The sequence below is a fragment of the Corvus moneduloides genome, chromosome Z, assembly GCF_009650955.1.
Source record: "Corvus moneduloides isolate bCorMon1 chromosome Z, bCorMon1.pri, whole genome shotgun sequence".
NCBI lineage: Eukaryota > Metazoa > Chordata > Aves > Passeriformes > Corvidae > Corvus > Corvus moneduloides.
This window is the reverse complement of record NC_045511.1, coordinates 75007954-75030309: the sequence shown is the minus strand read 5'-3', so window position 1 is coordinate 75030309 and position 22356 is coordinate 75007954. Positions and strand designations below refer to the sequence as shown.

General features: G+C 41.4%; 1 protein-coding gene across 5 annotated transcripts in view; it reads right to left on the bottom strand.

The window, feature by feature from the left end:
* ZCCHC7 (zinc finger CCHC-type containing 7) overlaps nt 1-22356 on the bottom strand; it is an 86764-nt gene that overhangs the window by 8633 nt on the left and 55775 nt on the right. For all 5 annotated transcript variants that reach the window (XM_032096623.1, XM_032096627.1, XM_032096626.1 and 2 more), the window contains 4 exons: nt 22069-22112; nt 20787-20903; nt 19606-19776; nt 11666-11701 (listed from right to left, as the gene is read on the bottom strand). In XM_032096623.1, coding sequence (XP_031952514.1) covers nt 11666-11701; nt 19606-19776; nt 20787-20903; nt 22069-22112 — 368 coding nt within the window. The remainder of the gene's footprint in view (nt 1-11665; nt 11702-19605; nt 19777-20786; nt 20904-22068; nt 22113-22356) is intronic.

The window sequence follows — 22356 nt, the reverse complement described above, 5'->3', positions numbered from 1 at the left end:
TATTTTGACTTTTAATCCCCCTAAACTCCAAACAATTACAAATAAAATAATTTCTTCAGTGAATTTTATTTTATTTTTTTCAGCTATCTAAAAAACCTTTTTCTTCCCACAGGAGTTGTGGAGGTCTCACCTGAGCATCTTCCCACAAATTACACTTTACTAAATGTACTCACAACATTCTTCCCACTGCTTTGGACATCACCAAAACACAGTGAAATAACCAAGAAAAAAAGTGATCTCTCTCAGCTTTTAGGGCTTTTTTTTTTTTTTTTAATGGCCATGATACATATTAAATTACTAATTAATTAATGAAATTTTATTATTTGATTTTATAGTTTGGGAAACCAAAACCTTTCCCAGAGGAAGAAATTTAACTTGCCTGGTCCACAGTATGACCACTGTGAAGTGATCTTTTTCTACAGAAATAAGACATTTCTACAATGCATTTTAAACAAATGCAAATAGCATCTACAATCGACTGTGTGAAAACGCTAAAGGAAGACACAAAAAAGTACAATATTATATATTTAAAATAAATGAATGCAATCTTTTAATATTCTCATAAGCAGAAGAGAAAACCCTTAAATATTAATTCAAAAAATCTTCTCTAAGAAATGGACAAAAACCCCTCAAGTTCATAGAGAAAATGAATGTATGCAAGATAGTGAGGATAACAACAATACAATCCCTGAATGCCTCAAAATCTTCATGGTTTAAAAGGCATCCCAATTTTCTCCAAAGGTGGTGGCATCTCTCTAGCCGTCCATGGCTAATTTTACAGGGAATGCAAAACGTTATTTAAAAAGGATGGCACATTAAACTCCAACGATTCCTGATGTGGCTCTCAAACTACAAACCTATCTCCCCTTCTATTTTAATTTTAAAGTAAGTTAGCAAACACTTCCTTCCTAATCCCTAGGGACTATCTGTATGGTGACACAAACGCACAAATTTATGACAGTAACATAAATACTCCTCCGAAGTAATGTGCAACATTAAGTGAAATCGTTTCCTGGAAAGATATTATAGGTATCTATATTTTATTTGCCATCTTAAACATATCTGGGTCTTTATGACCTTATTTTTAAAATGTATTTCCTTTTTACATTTCCTGGTGCAAATGGACTGCATAAATAAGCAATGTGCTATGAGGCTTCAGACTAGCCGATAAACCCTTTCAATTTTCATGCCAGCTTCTTCTTTTGTAATTCAAATCTGGCTGAAAACTGGCAGCTCTGAAAACTGAAACAAGCACTGCCACAAATACCTTGTAATGCTATCGACCTTGTCTGCCCATGCAGTGAGAAAGGGGGATGCATATGTGTCTGCAGTCATCCAGATAACACAACTCATTTTTTTGGGGGGATAACAGAAGCTGGACCCGGACCGCGCACCCAAAGCAGTCATTACCAGGCAGGCTGGAGAATAAGTCTCTTCAAAATACACAGCGCATTTAAAAACCATATACAGGGCTCAGCCACTGCTTTCATTACCAATTTTAATTTAGCTCCTTCAGTTTGCTAGTCAGATAAACTCTTTAGTGCTGTTTTTTAATCTATTTGCCACATTTTATGTTTAAGATTATAGTAATATGGGACAGGAGAAGGAATCACTTTTGGAGGAAATAAAGAAATAGATCCGCTTATCGGCGCCCATCAGAAAGTTCATTAATCAGCCGGGCTTTGTGCCCCCTAAATTGAAAGGTTAAATAATCCTCTCAGGAATATTTCTCGGCACCGCCGCCAATTGTCCGGAGAGAAGCTGCCATTCACCGTGCTCCAGATCGGTGACAGGGTATTTCACCACCGTTTGGGCCCCAAACAATGACGGACAAATGGCCTGGCTCACAAAGAAACCTTTTAGTACACGGATGGAGAAAGGACCACAAGCTTTGAAGTGGAGTGGGGGAGGTGGGAAGAGACTGTGCAGAGAAGGAGGAGGAGGAGAAGAAGAAGAAGGTGGTGGAGGAGGAAGAGGAGGAGAAGGAGGAGGAGGAGGAGGAGGAGACTCACACACTGGGACACGTATATTTCATTTGAATGTTTATTAGGGGATTGGCCAAATGTTTATATATATCTCTATATATCTATATATCTGCCCGGGCACAGCACCGGGTGCCCCTGTGCTAAGCATATGCATAGTTACACATACATTAATCTGAAAACAAACATTTGCAAAGCCTGTAAAATCAGAAGATGAACAGAACTAAAGCACAGTTATATTTATTAGCTAATACACGGGGGAGCCTGACAAACCTCAAGGTTTTAATTTTTATTGTCATTCTGAATGATTTACAGCTTCCTTTCTCTCTCTTTAACCTTTATGTCGTCTGCTGATCATCCCTCACCACTGGACCCAAAAGGAGGAAGTGCCACATCTTTCTTAGGAGAGCATTCTTAATAGGTATTTCTTGATAAATAGATTCTTAATAAATATTTTGTTGGAGGTGATTTCTAATCACAGCTAAAATGGAAGTAAACATGGGAAAAAATTTTAGTGCTGCTGAAGAATATGAGATGCCAAGTGAGCAGTGCATCAGTTTGCTAGAAGTGAGTTTTGGGGTACATTTTAAATAGATAATAATTGAATCTTTTCCCTTTAAACTCCCCAGCAGCTGAGCTTCAGCCTGCAGCATCCTTCATTAACAGACAATTTCACAGAAGCACTTTCCTTACATTACCAACATGCCAACTGCACGTGTTAATATTTATCCATTTCCTCATAATTTTTTCATGTGTTCTCCATTAAAAAGCATCATATATATTCAGCAATAGTAGTTACTTGCACCTAGATTCATGACGAGTGACATTCATCCCGAATATGTCCTTGCAGAAACGTGTGACAGCTCGCATACAACCACTGACGAACAAAAGCTTCTCCCTGTCCTTTTTGCACATCTGTTTTTTAAAACTGTTTTCAATTCCTTAAAGTTTTTACTTTAATATGACTTGTAACTTCCTGAATAGTATACAGTGTCTAAAAATGGATGAGAGCATTTTAGATTTCTGCTCTCTCACACCATGTAAATATGCTGCTGACCAAAACAGTTTCCCCCAGACCAACTTCTGAGTATCTCAGTGCTATCATTTTTCCTCTCTTTCCCTCCTGATGCCACCATCAGAAAATCAGAATTAATTTCACCAGCTCTCATCTGGCACCAAAACAACTCAGACAGAAATTGATTATCCCATACAAATCCAGGACAATTAATTTTAAAGGAGAAGATATTTCAGGGTTATCACTTAGTCCACAGAAACCCTCCAGTGGCTGTACTCCTGCACAGGTGTTCACCAGCCCATTTTTTAAGTGCCAAAAGAAGTTATAAAAAATCTTTAGGAACAGAATTAACTGCATAGTCAAGAAACAACACAGAAATACCTTTTGTTGGCTACAAGGTGAGCAGAGGCTACAACCAGAGAAACTGCATGTTTGAGGGGAGGGAAATGAAAAAAGGGGGAAAAAAAAAGACAAGCCACTTCTGGACACAACTATGAGAAAGTCTGAACCAGGCAGTGACTGTCCTTTCCTTGCAAATTCCTCACCTGCTCTGATGTAAAAATAATGCTTCTTCCTCACCACCTGACCACCCCACGTTGGGCAGCACTGCACTGGGGAAAGGGGCCGTGTCAGGCCAGACATAGTTTGGAGTGGCCATTCCTTCATGGGGGGGCTACCTCTGCCCATTTCAGAGCCACTCTCACGGCTGTTGGAATATGCTTGTCAAACGTTAATTTAACCCAAGTTCAACAATCAAAAATGAGTCAAAACCAAAGGCCCAACTTCACTCCTCTGTAGCCAAAAATGCCGTGGGACGCCTCCTTCTGTGGCCCTCGGTGGGTGGCACAGCACGTGTGCACACACAGTGCACCTCATACACACTTCTGAGACTTTGTGAGCACCTGCTTACAGCTCCGTGTTCCTCACCACTTTGTGCGGGCCCTCGGCTCCTTTAATTCCCTTTATACTTGATTCTTCAACACTTGAAATCAAAATCAGGATAATTCTGTCACGGGGATAGAAACTTTTCTATACACATGACAGGACCTAACAAGATGTAGTAATATCATTGACATGATAGACCCTCTTGGAATTAAATCAGTGAATATTTTTAGGGAATCCTAATCCGTAGATTATTAACATGATCAAGCATAACTTGAGGAAGTTACTGTCTTACCGGCATGAGCTCTGGGCTGCTCCGACACATGAATCACCAGCAAGATGAACCACGCAGTGAAAACAGATGCACCGACTTTTTATGCCTTTTCCACTTTGCAATACGAAAATGCACCAAAATCCATTTTATGGCATTTATGCATATTATATGCAACTGTGATTTTTTTCACATTTTAAAAGGTCTGTTAAATATGCAGATGATTTTTGGTTTCCTACAGAATTTTGAAACTGGTTCACAGTTCTAACAAAACTTAAAAAAGACACCTTCATATCAAGTTTGGAGAAATTCTCAGAATGTAGGAACTTTAATATGAATATTAATACATAGCACTGACTGCAGAAAGAGGACACAGAATTTTTTTTTCTCAAATGTTTTAAAAATGCATTGGAAACCTCATTCTAGCTTGAAAATTCTATCTTCCATATTTAGATTGTTAATACTTGAAATAATAATAATAATAATAATAGTAGTAGTAGAAATGCTTGTGTAAGTTTGCCTTTTCAAACTAAAGGAAAGAGGTGAAAATTTTTAACTGAATTTGTAAGCATTAAAGAAAAAAATCACCTTAATCCTTTCTCTTAAGAGAACTGCATTTGAATATATGAAGGGGAAATATTTCCGCAGCAAACCTTCCTTGATGATTCTGTTTGATTAATTAACCACTCACCCAACAGCTTTGATCTGTCACAAAAATAACCCAAACCTCTCTGGTTTTGGGGTGTGCTGGGCTGGAGGGATACCTGTCACCAAATGTCATGTACCGCACAAAGATTTAAAATAGTAAAATACATGTATTTCCATCCCCTGCTCTTCTCCCTTTCCCTTTCACAGTCCGATGTGAAAGACATTGCAGCAAACATGGTTCTTTACACCACTTCAACATGCGTGCTGAAGTCGGGGCTCTCTGAGGGATGCCGCGCTCCAACACAAACACAACAATGTCATTTGGAACCCCAAAATCAGAGAAACGTTCAGTCATCCGAGCTTTCTATTCTACTCTCTCCCCACTCCCAGACTGCTTCCAGAAATATACAAAACCACAATTTTTGGTCACAATGTAATCTGTCTTTAACCCTCAATTTAAAAGCACCTTTTATTTTGTTTTCTGGGGAGCAAGTGCAGAAGAGCACAGGACAGATGAAGGTTAGAGAAAGCACGACACTTCCTACCATGGTTATTACATGATGAAGGTAAGTGGCAGGTGATGCCCATGCTGCTGGAAGGTTCTGCATCCCACCTGAAACGTGCACTCAGGTCCTTGCAGAAAATTTATACAGGGTTATTAAAGCTACTTCTTTTCCCCATCGTAATTTAAATACACCTTTAAAATAAAAATTGGGAAAGAACTTTTAGGTAGCATGCTATTGTACTGAAAGCTATAGAATGCATAAACCTAACTGTTATTTCAGGACCTGAAAGTCTCTTTGTTTTCTGAAAAAAAAAAGCTATCAGAAAGAATATCTTTTGTGAAATATGATTCCTTTGCAATAGAAAAAGATTTGGGGTTTAGGTTTCTGATAGCCTCAAAAAGTATCTGAAACTTGAAAGAGAATGGCAACACAGCAAATTACAATTAGTAGGGGAAAACAAACAGTAAAATCGCTCTGCCCAGCACACTGATCCCCTCTAACCTGCTGGCTTTCTCCACGACAGCTGTGCAAGGTTGGCAGCATGTCAGGAGCATCTCCGACACTGCAAACCACTTGCAAGAGGGCCCAGGTTTGGACAACACAGAGTTTAAAACCAAAACATCTGCCTGTTGCTGGCCAAGCTCTGCTCCAGCTCCTCCCCCGACTAATGAGGCGAGCACTCTCTCGAAGGGCAGAAAATCTTCACAAACCCAAGCACCTCCCAAGCAGGTGTGTGGACACCGTCATGTTCCAGGTGTTCATGTTGCCCCAAAACTCACAAGAGCCAGAGTCATCTTTACCCTAAATCCATATCCCTGGTAATTCCAAGTTGCTGTCCCTGTAAAATATCCTGCTGAATGGATGCTGAAGCAATGGTACACATGTGGGCCCACTCTGGGATTCCAAAATATGAGAAATACGTGGCCTATTTCATTAACAGACTGGTGTTTTTACTACAGGTACTAGAAATAGCCTTGAAGCACCTGGAGAGGAACTGGCCAGGTGTGGAAGCATTCCAGAAGAGCATGCTGATCCCATGGTCTATGGCTCTGTGTCATGGCCAGCACGGCCAGCCCTGCGGCCATGTCAGAGCCACAGCTGCGAGGAAACTGGGGGTTAACCTCCTCCCAGAAATACTCCAAAACCAATCCCTTCGCTTACCGCTCAGCACCTAAAAAAATATCTGGAAACCAAACGCCCTCTCTGTCTCTCAAGCTTAAGTATTTTTTGCCAGGGTTATATTATTTTTAATTTTCCCTTTCTGGAAGTCACGCTGTAACAGATAGAAATTGACTTTGAGGGATATGGCTTACATTTTCACTTCACAAAAAAAGTAGCAGGCCACGAAGAATTTTAATAATGCACACAAAGAAACCTGGGCGCAAAATTTAAACACAAAAGACGCATCGCCCCTTCATGTCCTTCACACACAGGGCCAAATCAGCCAGTTCCTGATTCACCTTCCTTCATGTAGGCGGATTAAAAGTAGGATTAACAAACTGTCAAAAGGTGTGTCCAATGATAGCTTCTGCTATTTAAAAATTCTGATGGTTCTAAAACTCTGTTAGTGGCCATCTTGACCTCGGAGATTTCACACAGATGAGGCTGGCGAGGGCAGAGCACAGGGGGCAGCGTCAGTGTGGCTGGCTGGAGCAGCACCGCGGCAGGAAGGGGTTATAAAAATGAGCAATCCCTACAGGAAAAAAAAACTGGTCCCAGTGAGATTTATGTTTTAACACACACGAACACCGAGAAACACTTCAGGAAAATAAAAAACTTACTCTGCCCATTTTAGGGACAGAATTTCTTTACTCAGTTGATATTTAATGAAGAAGATGCTAACACTTGCAAAGTTCATTCCTGTTTGACTGCGGTATCTCATCCTGAGCCTGGGCTGAACTGGCCACATCCATTCGTCTATGGCACAAGCCACTCTGACAACGCAGATGTGGTGAGATCTGCAGCCAGCATGTTCTCAATCTGACACCAAAACACACAGAGGCCCCATGCACCTCTGGCTGCCCCACCAGCACTGCCACGCACTGGGGGAGTCCAGCCTACACTTTGGGGACTCACGGCAGAAGTGCAACTTCACACCCAGAGCAAAACAGGGTCTCTATGCACCGAAAATAAATAAATTTCCTCTTTTTTCTCCAGTGATGTCATCTGCTGGGTGGAAATGCTACCACTAGCAGCAGCTACAGCAGGTTGCTCAGGCCATGAAGCCACTGCAATCCACGGGACTGGAGTGAGGGCCCAGCCGCTGATCAGGTACAGGCACCCCAGCCCACGGTGCTCCCCTGAAGGCCAGATTAGAGCCCTGGGCTGCTTACACCAGCAGCAGAGGGGAGAAGGGCTGTCCACTGCGGAATGTGTCACTATGGGACTGCAGTGGACCCCCAGCTCTGCCCCTCCAGAGCCTGGACCCACTGAGGACAGGAGCTGCTGCTGGGGACACAGAGAGGTAGACGGGCAGCAGGTCAAACTTGAAGGAAAATACTGTATTTCCTAAAGAATAAACTGCGAAACTGAAACAAACAAAATCATTGGGTGCCTTCTCACAAGTTTCTCCACTGATTCTTTAGCATTATTTAAAGTTTATATTTTTTGCTTGTTAGAGGGCTATAACCTGGCTTCCACTCAAAATACATAATAAATATCACTACATTTATAGCTCAAATCTGAAGTGTCAAGTGAGAGGGAGTGAGAAAGAGCCAAGTGCTCTGAGGGTGAAAAAATGATGCTGTGTGTACCCGTTATCCTTAGGGTGGGAGAGGGGATGTGATGGCATGTCTTGTGGAGCACAGGCTGTGTTTCTCTGGGTTGCAGAGCACCTGGCATTTACGAAGTCAGAGTTGTAAGCTAAACTTCCTCATAACCCAGAACAAAGAGCTCAACAAGGCCTCCAAATGCCTTGCGCCCAAAAAAATCACACATATCATCACTGACACTCCAGCAAGCTATGATCAAAACTGTTTATCCTGAATCTGTGACAGAAGTCCTTGTCCTATTATTTGATTGACAATAACGCCTTTGATAAACATTAGTGGGTATGAACCAATTTACTGCAAATAGATACGAAATAGATCATATTAAATTCGCTACACGAATAAAAACTTGAAATATATTTTGACAAATATAATTGCCCTTCTCTGATACAGGAGAAATACAGAGAGCAGTCATGATGAAAATGATACGTAAAAGTTTTAAATCACTGTCTTTAAGAGGTTATTAAATATTATTTTAAACCACAGTGGGAGTTGGATTTTTCTGCTGACTTTGATTGGGTTTTTCTTTCAGAATAATTGTAGTTAAAAGAGTTGAAAGAACAACTTTAAAGAAACTACTTTCAGCCACTTATAAAGGTTTGATTATCACACAGCCCTCAGATTTAAGCTTCATTGAATGCCTTATGATAATCTTTTTTTCCATCAAAAGGCAAATTAAAATATTCCACTTACAAACCTTTTTGCCATTTCTTCATAAGATTCCTTGCGCTGGCAGTCTGTTTTGGTTGGAATAAGATGTTTCTGCCGATACAACAAATTATTTGCAACGTGCTCAAATTTGTCACCATGGCCAACGTCAACAAACCCCACCACCATCCCCAAGAGCAGAATGGGTTTGTTATTGAGTCATTGTTCGAGTCACCCTGCATGCCGTGCAGGGGCTCTGAGGAGTCAATAGATGGCAGTCCATCTCCTAGGAAAGTGCCAGAAAATGAGTAAAATAACCAAAAGCCTCATAAAGGAGAGAGGTGGAAGGCCGTGTGATTCTTCACATTCAAAGAAATTAACTACAAATACTTTATAGAACGCAAAGCATTGGGACAAACTTTGCGACAGCCCTCTGTGAACGGTGCCGAAAAATGGCGTATTATCACAAAACGGAACGCCCGAGTTTATCTGCACGTACATGTACCTGCATGTGGGATGCTCACCATCAGTTCACCAAAACCAGTTTAAATCTAGTGATTGTATCCATGACTGAAGTGCAGGAAAAGCTTTTCTGTGGCCTTCAACAACTGGGCAGCCTTTGTGGGCCGTGACAGCCACAGCAGCACTTTTGTTTTAAGCATGTTGTATTTTTCTTAAAACTGCTATCCTGTTCGTACCAAAATATTTATTCTACAATACAAAAATTGTAAGATAATTTCTATGGTGAAATACTACTGTGCTGCTATGAGAGTAAAAAATCTTGGCTTTTTGTTACAATCCTACAGATATATATATACTATATATTTAAACATTATACATTATTCTAATGTAGAAGTTTTGTTTCTTGCCAGAATATTATTTACTTCTGCTCTTCTTTGGGTGCAAAAGAGAATATTTTAAAGGGAACAATAAAAGATGGGACTCATACTTTTAAACAATTCAGATAATGCAGTTTCTTTTAATTTACTTATTGCAAATATCAAGCATGTCTTTTACCATAAAAATTTTTTGATTCCAGGCTTAACCCAACTACTAATGTAACTTTGAGCCAAAGGTACTCTTCCCATGCAAAAAATGAAGGCATGCAAAACATTTCCCACATGTCAGAAATGCGGATTATTTGCAGATAATCTGCAATTCACTGCAAATTAAGAAGCTATTTATCAGAAGGTAGGGCCTGATGCGATACCATTTAATCTGTGAGTGTCCATATTTGACCACATTTCAAAATGTCCCCAAAATGCACCAAAAATTTCCAAATGGGTACTTCTAATAAGATGCCTATATTTGTAACCACTACATTTTCTAACAAGAACTTGTTTTGACACGTTTTTCTAGCTTTACATTACATTAAGCATAAACCCTGAATGCTTTCTACAAAATCCAGAGAAATAATTTTCTTCCTCAAGATACCTCAAATTTTGCCCCAGTACAGCACTTGATCAAGTTTAAGCTACCTCTCGCTTTTTTTTTACAGACATAAATATTTTATATTTGTTGATGGCAACTCACTTTTTGAGGAATTTTCAACGGCAGGTAAGACTAAAATTAAATTAAATGTTCTATTTCTGGAAAAAACAGAACCCAAGATGTTACTGCACCAAATATTTCTATCTGATTATTAAGTTCCTAGTATCATAAACATTTCAGAAAATGTTTTTACATGCACCTTTAGGGATTATAATGAAAACCAGCATTTACCTTTTTCCTTCATCCAATTTAAAAGAAACAAGCAAACAAAAATACTCAGTGAATGCACCTTTTGCTCATAATGTTTTTCTTTAAAAAATACCAAAAACAACCAAACGAACAAAAACTCTTTACCAAATCTATTTAAAAGTAAGTTCTCAGGAAGGGTGGAAGATTTCCAGGGCAGATCTTTGTATTAGAATCATTATGCACAAAACACAAATGAGAGGTTTTAAGTGCAGAATTCTTCTATTCATTGAATTTTGAAGAAGAAAGCAGAAAAAAGAGCATTCCACTACCATTAAGAGGTGGAAGCACAAATTATAAAGCACATCCCATCTACTGCTTCAGAGAAAAAGCCGAAGAAACAAAAAGAAAAATAGTGGAGAAACTTTTCTACTTTGTTTGGAGCAGAGAACAGGGGTTAATTATCTGTAACAGCAAAATACATGTGAGGCCGATCTGGGAAGGAACGACAGCAAAAGTTCAGAGGAACAACAAAACCCTGATTTTTAAAGGTGTTTTTATGTTTGACAATTTTAGAAATTAATATATTCAAAAACTGTGACACCAATCCAAGAATTTGTTTTTACTGGTTAAATACTGTACCAGGTTTCAACATTAACCAAATTTATATGCATTTTGTTTTATTTTTATATCTACTTTACATATGAGGAAAAATCTTGGGTAATAAACTGGTACAGTTTCACAAAGTTTTATTTTCTTGTTTCAGGGATTAAAGATCAACTAAGGCAGGCCAAAGAAGCAGTCACAGCTATATCCTGACTAATTATAAATTATCTGCAAAAATTTATGAGGTGTTTTTCCTCAAATTCATGTCTCCAGTCTAACAGAGATTTATTTCACTCATCTAAGAAGAAAGCTTTGTCACACAGAGTGCCTAATTACCAGCATCTGGGATATCTGAGATGAGATTACTGCTTCTGCTATGCATCCCAACTTAAAACTTAACGCTCTTTCTATGTATAAATGTGGTCACTGAGAGAAGAGAGGCAAGGCACTAATTTAGTTATTACACTATTAAAATGAATTCAGAAGTTTTAAAGATGCTTAAAAAATAGCGACAGTGTTTCATCGCCTTCTTCAGTTCAAAAACTCTTCAGATGTTTATTATCTTCTCAGAGAAGATGCTTGTCTATATTTTATGGTCAGCAGTTCACAGAGAAGTAAATAGGTTGGGTGTAGAAGAAAATAAAAAAGGTGTTTCTACTTACTGTTAGGTGATACTGCCTCCATATTTCTGGGCAAGCCTGGAAAATAAAAATATTGATCAGCTAGGAGCATGAAACAAGGTGCTTTACAGCCTGTTGGTTTTGGCATAACACAGTATCCATTGGTGTCGGTCACAGGAAAATAAGAAGCTTAACTGAAAGGGTCTGCATTTCAGCTTCAAAAACCCGGCTAGACAGTTTAATTGAATTTTACACTGGTTTAACACACTCCCTGCCATTGTCAGAAAGCCAGTAACAGTTTTCTCTCTGCCCTTTTTCTCCGAGGGGCAGAAGTTTGGGAGAGCAGCGTGCTCGTGACTGTAGGAAGCATTAATGCTGCAAAACAAACAGGGGCAGATTTAAATTCTACATTTTCTGACATTTTAAATTTACATAACACTCTAGAAATTAAATCACAAGGTGCCTTCCTTTCACGTAGGAACAGAAATATTTTACCTTTTTTGTACGTATCTCTTTCCTAATCAAAATATAATTGTTACATGTAATAATCCTCAGCAGCCTCATGTCAGATGAGTTGTAAACAAGAACCATAACAGATTGCTCTAATGTTGCTATTTTTACAATGACTTGCTTGCTTTTTTTTTTACTTTAATTTTTTTTTTTAATTGCCAGACTCTCACACCAACTCCTAAGTGCAGCCCTTTGAAAAAAAAAATGTAGAGCAGGTTTTTGAGTCCCAGCAGCGACACAATTGACCTGAGGGACATATGAGAGACGGTAAAGAGGAAAACGTGGATCTTTTAAACAAAATCAGAACATGTTGGTGGTCACTGAGGCTCAGATCACTCTCTTAGGGATTCTTAATGCTTTTACAAAATGTACAATATTTCTGACGGCCCCTGAGCCACAGACAGACACGGAAATTGTGGCACTTTTTGTCATTTTGGTACACAGCTACTGCAGCAGAGGGCTTTCACTTCTCTTTAGAACATTTACCCTCTTATTAGAACAGCTCCGTACTCATTTGAACAATTAGCACCTTGGCTTGCCAATCTTCATTTTAAGTACTTTAAAAAGGAATATTGTATTCCACAGCTTCTCTATAATATGCTGCAGCTGCAATTTCAAACATTGAAGTCTCATGACTACTTGCAAATGAGTACTATTAACATTTCTTTAGATTTCGAATAAATTTTTTCACTCATGCCTAAATTCTTGCCTTCTTTTATTTTGATGGAGCATGTTAATTAAAAAAACCCACACCACAACCAGCATCTCTCAAAATAAAAGCAAAGTTTTTGCCAGTCACCCCGTGGCACATACAGTATGTTTTTCCCAGATGTGATGGAAAGTATATTATTTATTATTCATTCTACCAGTAACATAATTTTCTGCAGAAAAATCTACAATCTGTTCTGTGTAATGGTTCAACATTTCTCCTCTTACTCAAATACTGTGTGTAAATATTTGAGTTTTATATTAATATTTCTATAAAGGAAATGTGTGAAGGACATCACATTTCTCACCGAGGATCTGACAGTTTGAACACACTCAAGCTGTCTTTGAGCACAAACAAAAGGATTTTCCTCCTTCCCTAATTTAGCCAGGGTTCAGAGAGGCAACACATAAACACTCTGTAGCCTGTAAAAATATTGTACCAGAGCTCTCAGCATCTCCCTCAGACCTGAAGAGGTTTCAGCTGTGCAGGACAGCTGTGCTGGTCCAGCTCAGGGGTAGCAGGCAGTTATTTATACATTAGTTCTGGATAGTTTTCGATTACCACAGTGTGCCCAGACTAATATGGTTGAACAATTGCAATCAATGAGTTTTCCTATACTGGCAAAATGCCACTCTGTGGTATGACCTTTACTCACATGTCTGCTATTTAATAATCATCATCATCATCATCAAAATTACTTTATTTTTGAATAATTGTTTGGTTGGGTATTTTTTCTGCTCTGGACACAAAGACATCACTTTGAGCAAAAATCTATAGCTCAGACTGCGAACCACAGCTGGCAGAGCTCTTGTCAAAACTGCGGGAGAGGCACAGCCCCAGCCCCTTCATGGTGCTGTCCAGAGGTGGGTTTTATCCTCAAGGACATTTTAAGGGTAAGGGAATACAACAAGAAGGTAAGGATGAAGATGGTGAGGAAAGGCTAAGCATATTCCTTCATTCAGACGGTGACTTGGGGTAATACTGCTCCCCATTATGAAGTGGGGTACAATAGCTGAGGAGGGGTGACTGTTAAACAACAGCTTTTTGGAGACGGTGCTTTTAACCAGGAACCTCATTACTTTGCATCAGCTCAGGATTATTGTCTGCATTTTATATCATGGAATGACAAAAAGTATGATTAACAATTACTACCAAATACTGGCTCCTCAAACGAAGCAGAGAGGTTTGCTATGGAAGACAGCATAGCCAGACACAACTGCTGCCAAACGCATGATTTTCCTTATTTATTTAAAAGAACTTAACCATGAACGGCCCTCGTTTAAAGAAAAGCCCTTGTGGTACTCAGCTACTGTGGCAGCGTGATGAACTACATTAAAATAAAATTGCATTTATTTCCTGCCCCAGTGGTCTGACCTTACTTGCATTTAGATGTACCAGCACAAAAGGTGCCTACTCTAGAGGGTAGTGCCACTGCCGCCGCGCAGCCACGGAGCGCATGGGTGAGGGGCGCGTCCCCGCACCTGCCCACACCTTTGGCCGTGCGAGCGCCGCGCCATTATTCCCCCAAATCCGTGTCCCTGTTGCCACGGACCATGTCCAGTCAGTGCGGAAGAGCGATCACTCGTGCCTGAGGCTGACCCAGTGCAGGGTGCCATACCGGGAGAATTGAAACTGGGTGCTGCACATTTTGACCCACATTGAATTTTATCAGGTGCTAATTATTGTTTTACCAGAACAACGGCTTAATGCATCTGTTGTTTAATTCCCACTTCCCTATTCTCCAATGTGAACATCAAAGAAAATAAAACACTCAATCTCAAACAGCCCCTGACAGCAGACCGGGACTCGAGAGCTCAATAGACGAGGCCCTTGCCACCAGTTCTCATATTTCCACAACAATGAGCAAACACAAAACCGGCACTAAGCGGCCTTTCCTCCTTTCCGCTCCCCTCGGCCGGTCGTCTGCCTCGCGCCGAGAGGGCCCTCGACGGCGGCCCTGCGGGGCGCGCGGCGCGGGGGAGCGGATTAGCCCCGCTAACATGCGAGTGCCAGCGAAAGGGAAGGAAAAACCCCACTACTGTATTTGGCGTATGAATAACCAAAATGCACGCGCTGACAGGAGACCGGGACGGGCCCGCGGCTCCCCGGGAGAAAATGTAGCTGTGATGAGTGACAGGGCTTTCAGGAAATATGTTCACAATCACAGACAGTGAAGGCCATGACCTAGATCGTTTAAGAGCTTGTCTTGTCAAATTATCAAAAGCTTCTTCGTCTCTGAATAAAGAGTGACATAAGTGAGTGTCAGAAAGCTGCAGGCTGACAAGCCAAGCATACAATAACAGCATGCACGTCACATACTTGCCGAACACCGCCACGGCTAGCGGCAAATCTTAATGAGAGCGCGGCTGGCCCAGGAGACTTGGGTCCCTGCTGGCATAGCTACTCATCTCGCAAAAATCCTTCAGCTCCGAGTCAGTTATGGTCTGACACGACGACTACAATTACTAAACACAACTTTTTAACAGAATCCTCTGGTGCTTTGTCAAAGAAGCAGCGGCTGCTTGGAGCTGCCCCGCTGCAAGTCACCACAATAAAACAAAAGATTTGCCAAAACACACACTTTTCATCACCTCCGCATGGGAACTGCCGCGGAAAATACACAATGCTTCCCTTCAAAACCACTCCTGCACAAGCAGATGTCGAGACCTCTCCCCACGCTGCCAGTGCAGACAGGCGCTGGTGCTGGGCAGGCAAAGCTGGTTAACTGCCGGTGTCACCCTGGCCGTTGGGAACACGGCCTTATGCTCACCCTTGGGTGGATGTGCACAGCCCCACGAAGGGTGGGGAAGGACACTGGGGAACTAAGGAGAAAGAGCAAACGTCGTGCTCTCTACCCAGGGGAAATGGGCCACGTGGACGCCAGCCACCCCTGTGGAACGATTCCTGCACCTCCAGCTCCATCCCAGCCCACAGCAGTATGCCAGAAACAACAAAGGCAGAAGGAACCTCCTCGGAGAGAAGAGGCCAGTGGTGGTTTGCACATCCAAAAAGTTGTCAGAACAGCCAGAGAAGATGCCAGTCGAAGCACCCAGCTGGTTCCTGGGAACGAGTGCTGACAACAAGGGTATTTGGGCATTCGGATAGGACCATCAGACACAGCGTGGCTGCAGGGCACCAAGCACCTGGGCACTGCTGTCTGCCAGCTCCTGGGAGAGCCCACCAGCTCACCGAGCACCCGTATGCTGGTTTTCCCAGGTATACAGGGAGACATGCCCCCTCTGCATGGTCCCCGCTACATCCCCTGTTCGTGGAGTCCTTCTCCCACCCCTGCTGCTGGCGCGTAAGGCTGTAAACCGACCACAAGGCTCATGACATCCACCTAACTGACACTGAATCAATCAAAAATGGCTCCTCTGATGACCCTCCCATGGAAACCATGCAACGCTGGGCCGCCTCCAGTACACCTCCGGCTAAGAGGACTCTGTGTGTTCTCAGCGCTGTCTCAGGAAAAGAGACTGATCTAGCAGATCAAAAATGTATGACCCTAAAATGTTTTAAGTAACTTTGAATGTTTCCTAACCAAACTAGGTGAAGCACTTTGAACTGCCTCACAGGCACTTCTGGACACAACTGAAAAGTCAGTCTGACACACTATGCACAAGAGCCTGTTCTGCACCCTCTTTGTTACAGTAAAAGGGAGTGCTTGCTGAGAAAGACAAATTACTACCTCCTTTGAGCATCCAAAGCATTTCATAATGTACGTTTGATAACGAGAGTATGGGGATTTCTGCTTTTCACAAGGAGTCATATGGGAAAGACAAGGGGTGATTGCTACAAGTTACTCCTGGGGAGATCTCAGTTGGACACAGCAGAAAACTTTTCACAATGAGAACAATCATCTCTTGAGGGAAATGCTGGATTCCCCAGCATTGGACACTCAGGATTTGGCTGGGCTATCTTGTGTAGACCTTGCTTTTGCCAAGAAAAGTTGGGGATGATGATTAGATGATCCATGAAGTCCCTTCTAACCTGGTGTAGGATTCTGTGGTTTCTCTTCTATGAACTGCTCCCATTTCCCCTGGAAGCAGGGCAGATCTGTATCCCTCAGTAAGGAGCCTCCAGGTCTGCTGCCGACCACACAGAGAGTCACCTCGTACTGTCTCTTCCCAACCTGGCTTCTATTGCCTTCATCAGGTGTACTGGAAGAAATGCTGAACAACTGCTCCCTGACTACTGTCTCCCATCACAGATGATTCTGAAGCTCTTTACAGACCCTTCCCTCTGTCACTTCCCCTCCAGGCTGAGGAATTGTGGCCATGCTGAGGGATGCAGAAGACAGGGACCAAAGCTGTGCCCAAGTGTTCCTGCTTTCCTGATGATTCCTAACATTTCACTAGATTTTTTTTTTCACCTTGTGAAGACTAAACTGATGTTTTGTGGAATCATATCTCATAACTAGGATCTGAGTCCTGAATAGTAATATGCAGAACCTGTTATTCCATAAAACAAGGTGGGATTATTTTACTTTACGTTTATTGCCACTCAATTTCAATTGCCATTTTATTGTGTTCTCCCTCTGATTCTTACAGTTCTTGGGCAGTCCTGCACAACTGGCTCACAGCACTGACTCTGTAAGTAATTCAGTCTTCTCAGCAAATCTTGTCACCCCATTGTTCACCCTTTTCCATGTCACACTAGCATATTCCACCTTTATCCTCTTATTCCATGCCTGTTTAGTTTCCTTGAAAGCTTTTGGTCAGGAACTTTGTAAAACGCCTTTTGGAATTTGTAGGCTATGTCAACTGGATCATGTTTACGCACATGCTTGTCAACCTGCTCCTTTGAAGAACTCCAGAGATCCCTGAGAAGTGGGATTTCCTTTACAAAAGCAGCCTTGAATCACCCCATGTATATTATATTTATACACCCATCTCAACATGCCACCGCCATGGTTCCTGCCCCCTGGCTTGGTGCATGCGTGCAGCTGGCAGTCTGGGATCTCCAGCTCACCCTGGGACAGCCCCTACACACCGTCCTTGCATTAGTAACTCAGTGACCAGTCATGTGCCAAGCACGAGGTGTCTGTTGCCATCACTGGTTGGGCCATTTCACCTTCATGCTCCTCTGCATCTTTTGGGCAATGGTTACCCAGTTTTGGGTTAGTACTCACAGATTTGTAGTAACCCTCACATTCTCTTCAATTTGACAACTTCTCTGGTGCTCCCCTCCACAAAGTAAGTTTTCAGCATGGGAACATCCCTGGTTTCTTCTGCTATGAACATCTCAGATGCAAAAACATATCTTCAGGCCACCAGCAGCAACCTTGTCCTATCCAAGTGTTCCCTTCATGTCTTGATCACCTGTTGGCTTCATAGGCTTCCTGCTCTGATGTCAGGAAAGATTTACTGTTGGTTTTGATTCCTTTGCCTTTGCTCTGCCATGCTATCCCTCTCTCTGAGGACTTGGCAAGTGAGCTCCTGCTCTGATGCCCCAGTATTGACCACACAGGTCAATGACACAGGCAGCCTTACACCTTCCATGCAGGAACACTCAAGAACTGCCCAAAGTTTCAAAGAAAAACCTTTCTGATTTAAGGTGGACCTAAATGAGCAGAAAAAATACATGCTGCGATGTTCTTGATAACCTGCATGACTCAGGTAGGATTTAAATGCTTGCATGATAGAGCACTCATGATTCTTTAAAGAAAAGAACATCAGCTTATGAGAACTGGGGTCATAAAATGTGTAAAAGGGAAAAGATGGCAAAGAAAAGATGCTTCATTATAGATTACGATTTTGTCTCACTGCCTACCAGAATGAGGGTGCAGAAATGTACAATTCACATTCTTTAAAGGTATTGTGGGCACATTATCTATAAGCAGAAGCATATCTGGAACACATTCAAATATCATAAGAAATAGCAAGCCCCAATTAGGCGGGTTGTCCTTTGCACATCTCATGTACCACTGTGACATGCTCTTCGACCAAACAGAAGAAATAAAGGCAGGAAGGAGACATTTAGAAAGAGATTCAAATATTTCTGAATATCAAAAAATCCAGCATTTAGGGAATCCCACAGGTGTATTTGAAAAACAAACATATAGGCCATATCTATAGATAGAAAATGAAGTGTGAATGTACGCCAAAATTACCGCAAATTGCCTTTTATCCCTTTTTGTGTTTAATTAAAGAGAAAAAAATATCATAATAGGTTGGCTGCTACATATAGGACTGAATTTTGGGGACATATAAACCCATAGTAATGTAATACAAGATTACATTGGGTAATACAAGATTACAGGGGCAAATACATTTGTTCTCCCTTTAATTTTCTTCTATGTTTTACTTTAGTAGATTATGTCAAACCCAAAGCCTTCAAACTACTTCTCTCTAATAGTATTTTCACTGATTAATATCTGATCATAGTGAAAAAACCATAGATCTGGATTCTTGATGCATTAGAGTTACTCTTTACTTCTTCCTGGTACACTTGCAGGTACTGTGTCTCCTGATTTTAACCTCACTACGCCTTTCATTCCACAGAAAAAGGACGTTTTTGTCCACCACAGCTGAACTGAACCAAACTAAAGACAAAGTCTTGACAACGCTTTGGTTCATTTTCTTTGAACCATTCTCCATGAAAACTCTGATAGTGTAAAGTACTGACTAAACACAACATTTTCATATGCTTATACACTATGTAAAATTGAAAAAATATGAAGACATTGTGGCCATTGTAAATTCAGTTTTTGACAGACACAAACCAAACGATGCCCAATCTCTGTGCAAAGGGCCCTACTCACATCAGCATAGTGGCCCTTCATGTCGCAGCGGTTGCAGTGTTTGTTCCAATAGGCTCTCTCTAGGCATTCCCTGAAATAGTGCCCAGGCAAACAGCAGTTCAGACAGAAACGTGCTGGGCAGCTGTGCTGTAGATGGTCTCTTCCTGCACACAGGCAACAAGGGGGAACTTTCTATGGAGAAACAGAAATAGAATCATATTAAGTGACAATGTTTCAATAGATCCTTCCAGTTCTCCTGCCCCACATGGGGGTGTGTAAGGGGTAGCTGGGTGGGCACTCAGCTGCCATCCAGACTCACCTGGCATAGCCTCATGACACACAATTCAGCACTTGGAGTGACAAATACAACATGCAGAAAACTATTCTGAGGCCAAACCTATCTCTGTAAAGCAGGTTTTCCCAGTGAGTGAGTGTATTTCCCCCAAGGGTTGCGTGGGATGTGGTCATTCTGAGTGTCCTTGTGGGTAACAGCGCGGAGGACCGAGGGTTCTACAGATTCTGTTGTGGGGGTTGGTAAATTCAGGCTGTCATACAACAGCTCCCACTTCTTGACAGTGTCGTGACTGCCTTTTAAACCTCTAACCACAGGACAAACTTTCGGAATATTTGGCATCTATCTGAGCTGCTTAAAGTTAGCTCCAGTTTTGTCCTGTCCACGGTTTTTAACACTATTCATATCACAGTTCATTACACTTTCTGCTTTCATTTAATTTCTAAGGCTGTATTTTTGATTTCATGGATTCTCCTTACTGAAAATACAATTGAAAAATATTTTACACTTTCAAATTGTTTTACCATATGAAAAAAAAGATGTTTCTGTATGACACTTGACTCTTTTTCTTGCTCAGTTTACAGCCACATAGTTTAGTGAAAGTTGCTCCTGCCCCTGGCAGGGGGGTGGAACAAGTTAAGCTTTAAGGTCTCTCCCAACATAAATCATTCAATATAATTCTATATGATATAAGTCTGTATATTTCTCTCTTATAAAAACAATAAAAACAATGACATAGCCAAACAGAGGATAATTTTATACAGTAAGCGGACCTCATGCAAGCTATCCTGCAACTCAGAGTAATGCTTCAAAGAAAGGATAAACCACCGAAACAACGCTTCTAATGGCAAGCAGAAGGGTGTATTAGGAAAACAGCTGAAAGTACAAGTGATTTAAGCATTGCATTTACCTTTGGAGTGGGACAGTTCTTGGACAAATGTCCTGGCCTGTCGCAGTTCCTACAAGTAACGTTTTTGTAGTACCGCATGCTGCTGTGCCTCATACCCATGTAGTTGGAGATCCGTGCCTGGTGAAACAGAGAGAGAAATGCATTTACCACTTGAGATTCTGTGGTTTGGGAACTGGGAATTATAAAGGTCACTGCTGGCAGTGATCCAGCAGAAATCTAATGTTTCACATGTACAATTTACACATGCAGGTTTGGAATGGGTAATTCTGTTACAGAGAAACCTGCATTGTCTGGAAGAAAAGCACTCGTCCAAACTTCCACTTCAGGAGATTTTTTTTTTTGCTATTTAATACTGCATTTGTGAAGCTTTCCCTCAATTAGCCAAGATACTTTTACTCACTGTGCTATGTCACGACAAACTGGAATTTTCTCCAGAACACAAATAAAACTAACATCAATTGCAAATGCAAGTTACATGTTCCCTTGCACACATTAAGGGAAACTGCTTGGACAAAGTACAATGCTATACAAGTCTGGATGAAATCTGCAATTTGCAATTGTAAAGAAAGACTTAAAAAGGAAAAAGGAAGAAAAAAAAAGAGAAGCTGGAAACAACTGTCTCTCTCCCAATGACCTCACACATACTTTCTGTGTAGGCAGCCAGAATTGAAAATCCTATCTACAACTATCATTGCCTAGTAAACATCACAAGATTAAAAAAAAAAAAAAAAAGAAATTTTGGATGAGTGAACAGGAGAGGTATAAAAACACCATTTCTCTTCAGGGAAAGAATTTATTAATGTCACTTGATTGTATCAGCTCTACTGGACATTGGAAAGAAAAAGGGAAGGAGTTGGACACAGCAGCTGAAGCTCAGTCCTCCTGGATGCTCCGGCACCTCGCCTGGGAACTCTGGGCTGCAGTTTCTCCACGCCCGCCCCTGCGCCGAGCCCAGGAAGGCACCACACTCTGCTGGCTCCCAGCACTGCCTGGGAAGGGGACCAGGCTGCCGTGAAACAGCTCTGGGGCTCTGAACACACCCAGAAGGAAGAGCTGATGTCCACCTTGCAGAGTTTGTGGAGGCACTCCAGCTCCTTGCATCCCTGTCCCTTCCTGCCTCTATGCCAGCCCCAGCTCAGGAACTCCTTTCTTCTGTGGGAGGACACTGCTAATTGTCCCACACAAACACCACAGATGGGTTTTTCAATCCCATTTACTTTGTTCTGCTTGTTAATAAGCAACAAAATAAAGAATTCTAGAAAAATTTGGATGTCTGTGTTACCTCTAAGTCTTTATGAGAGATGGACCAGTCCACATCAATTTCTCCTGAAAAACAAAATAAAAATTAATTATATTTAATTTATATGAATATTTTTCTATAATATATTCAACATGACGATGACTGCAATTATTGAAACTGCTAACAGATTTTGATATACTAAAGGGGAGAAACTAGTTTCCTCTTTGGTAAAAGAAAGCTATTGACCCACTGGGCACTAAATCTGCCTCACTTGAGTATCAGCCCATGTCCAACTATTGGGAGGAGTTTTCCGGACACCACACTCTTGTC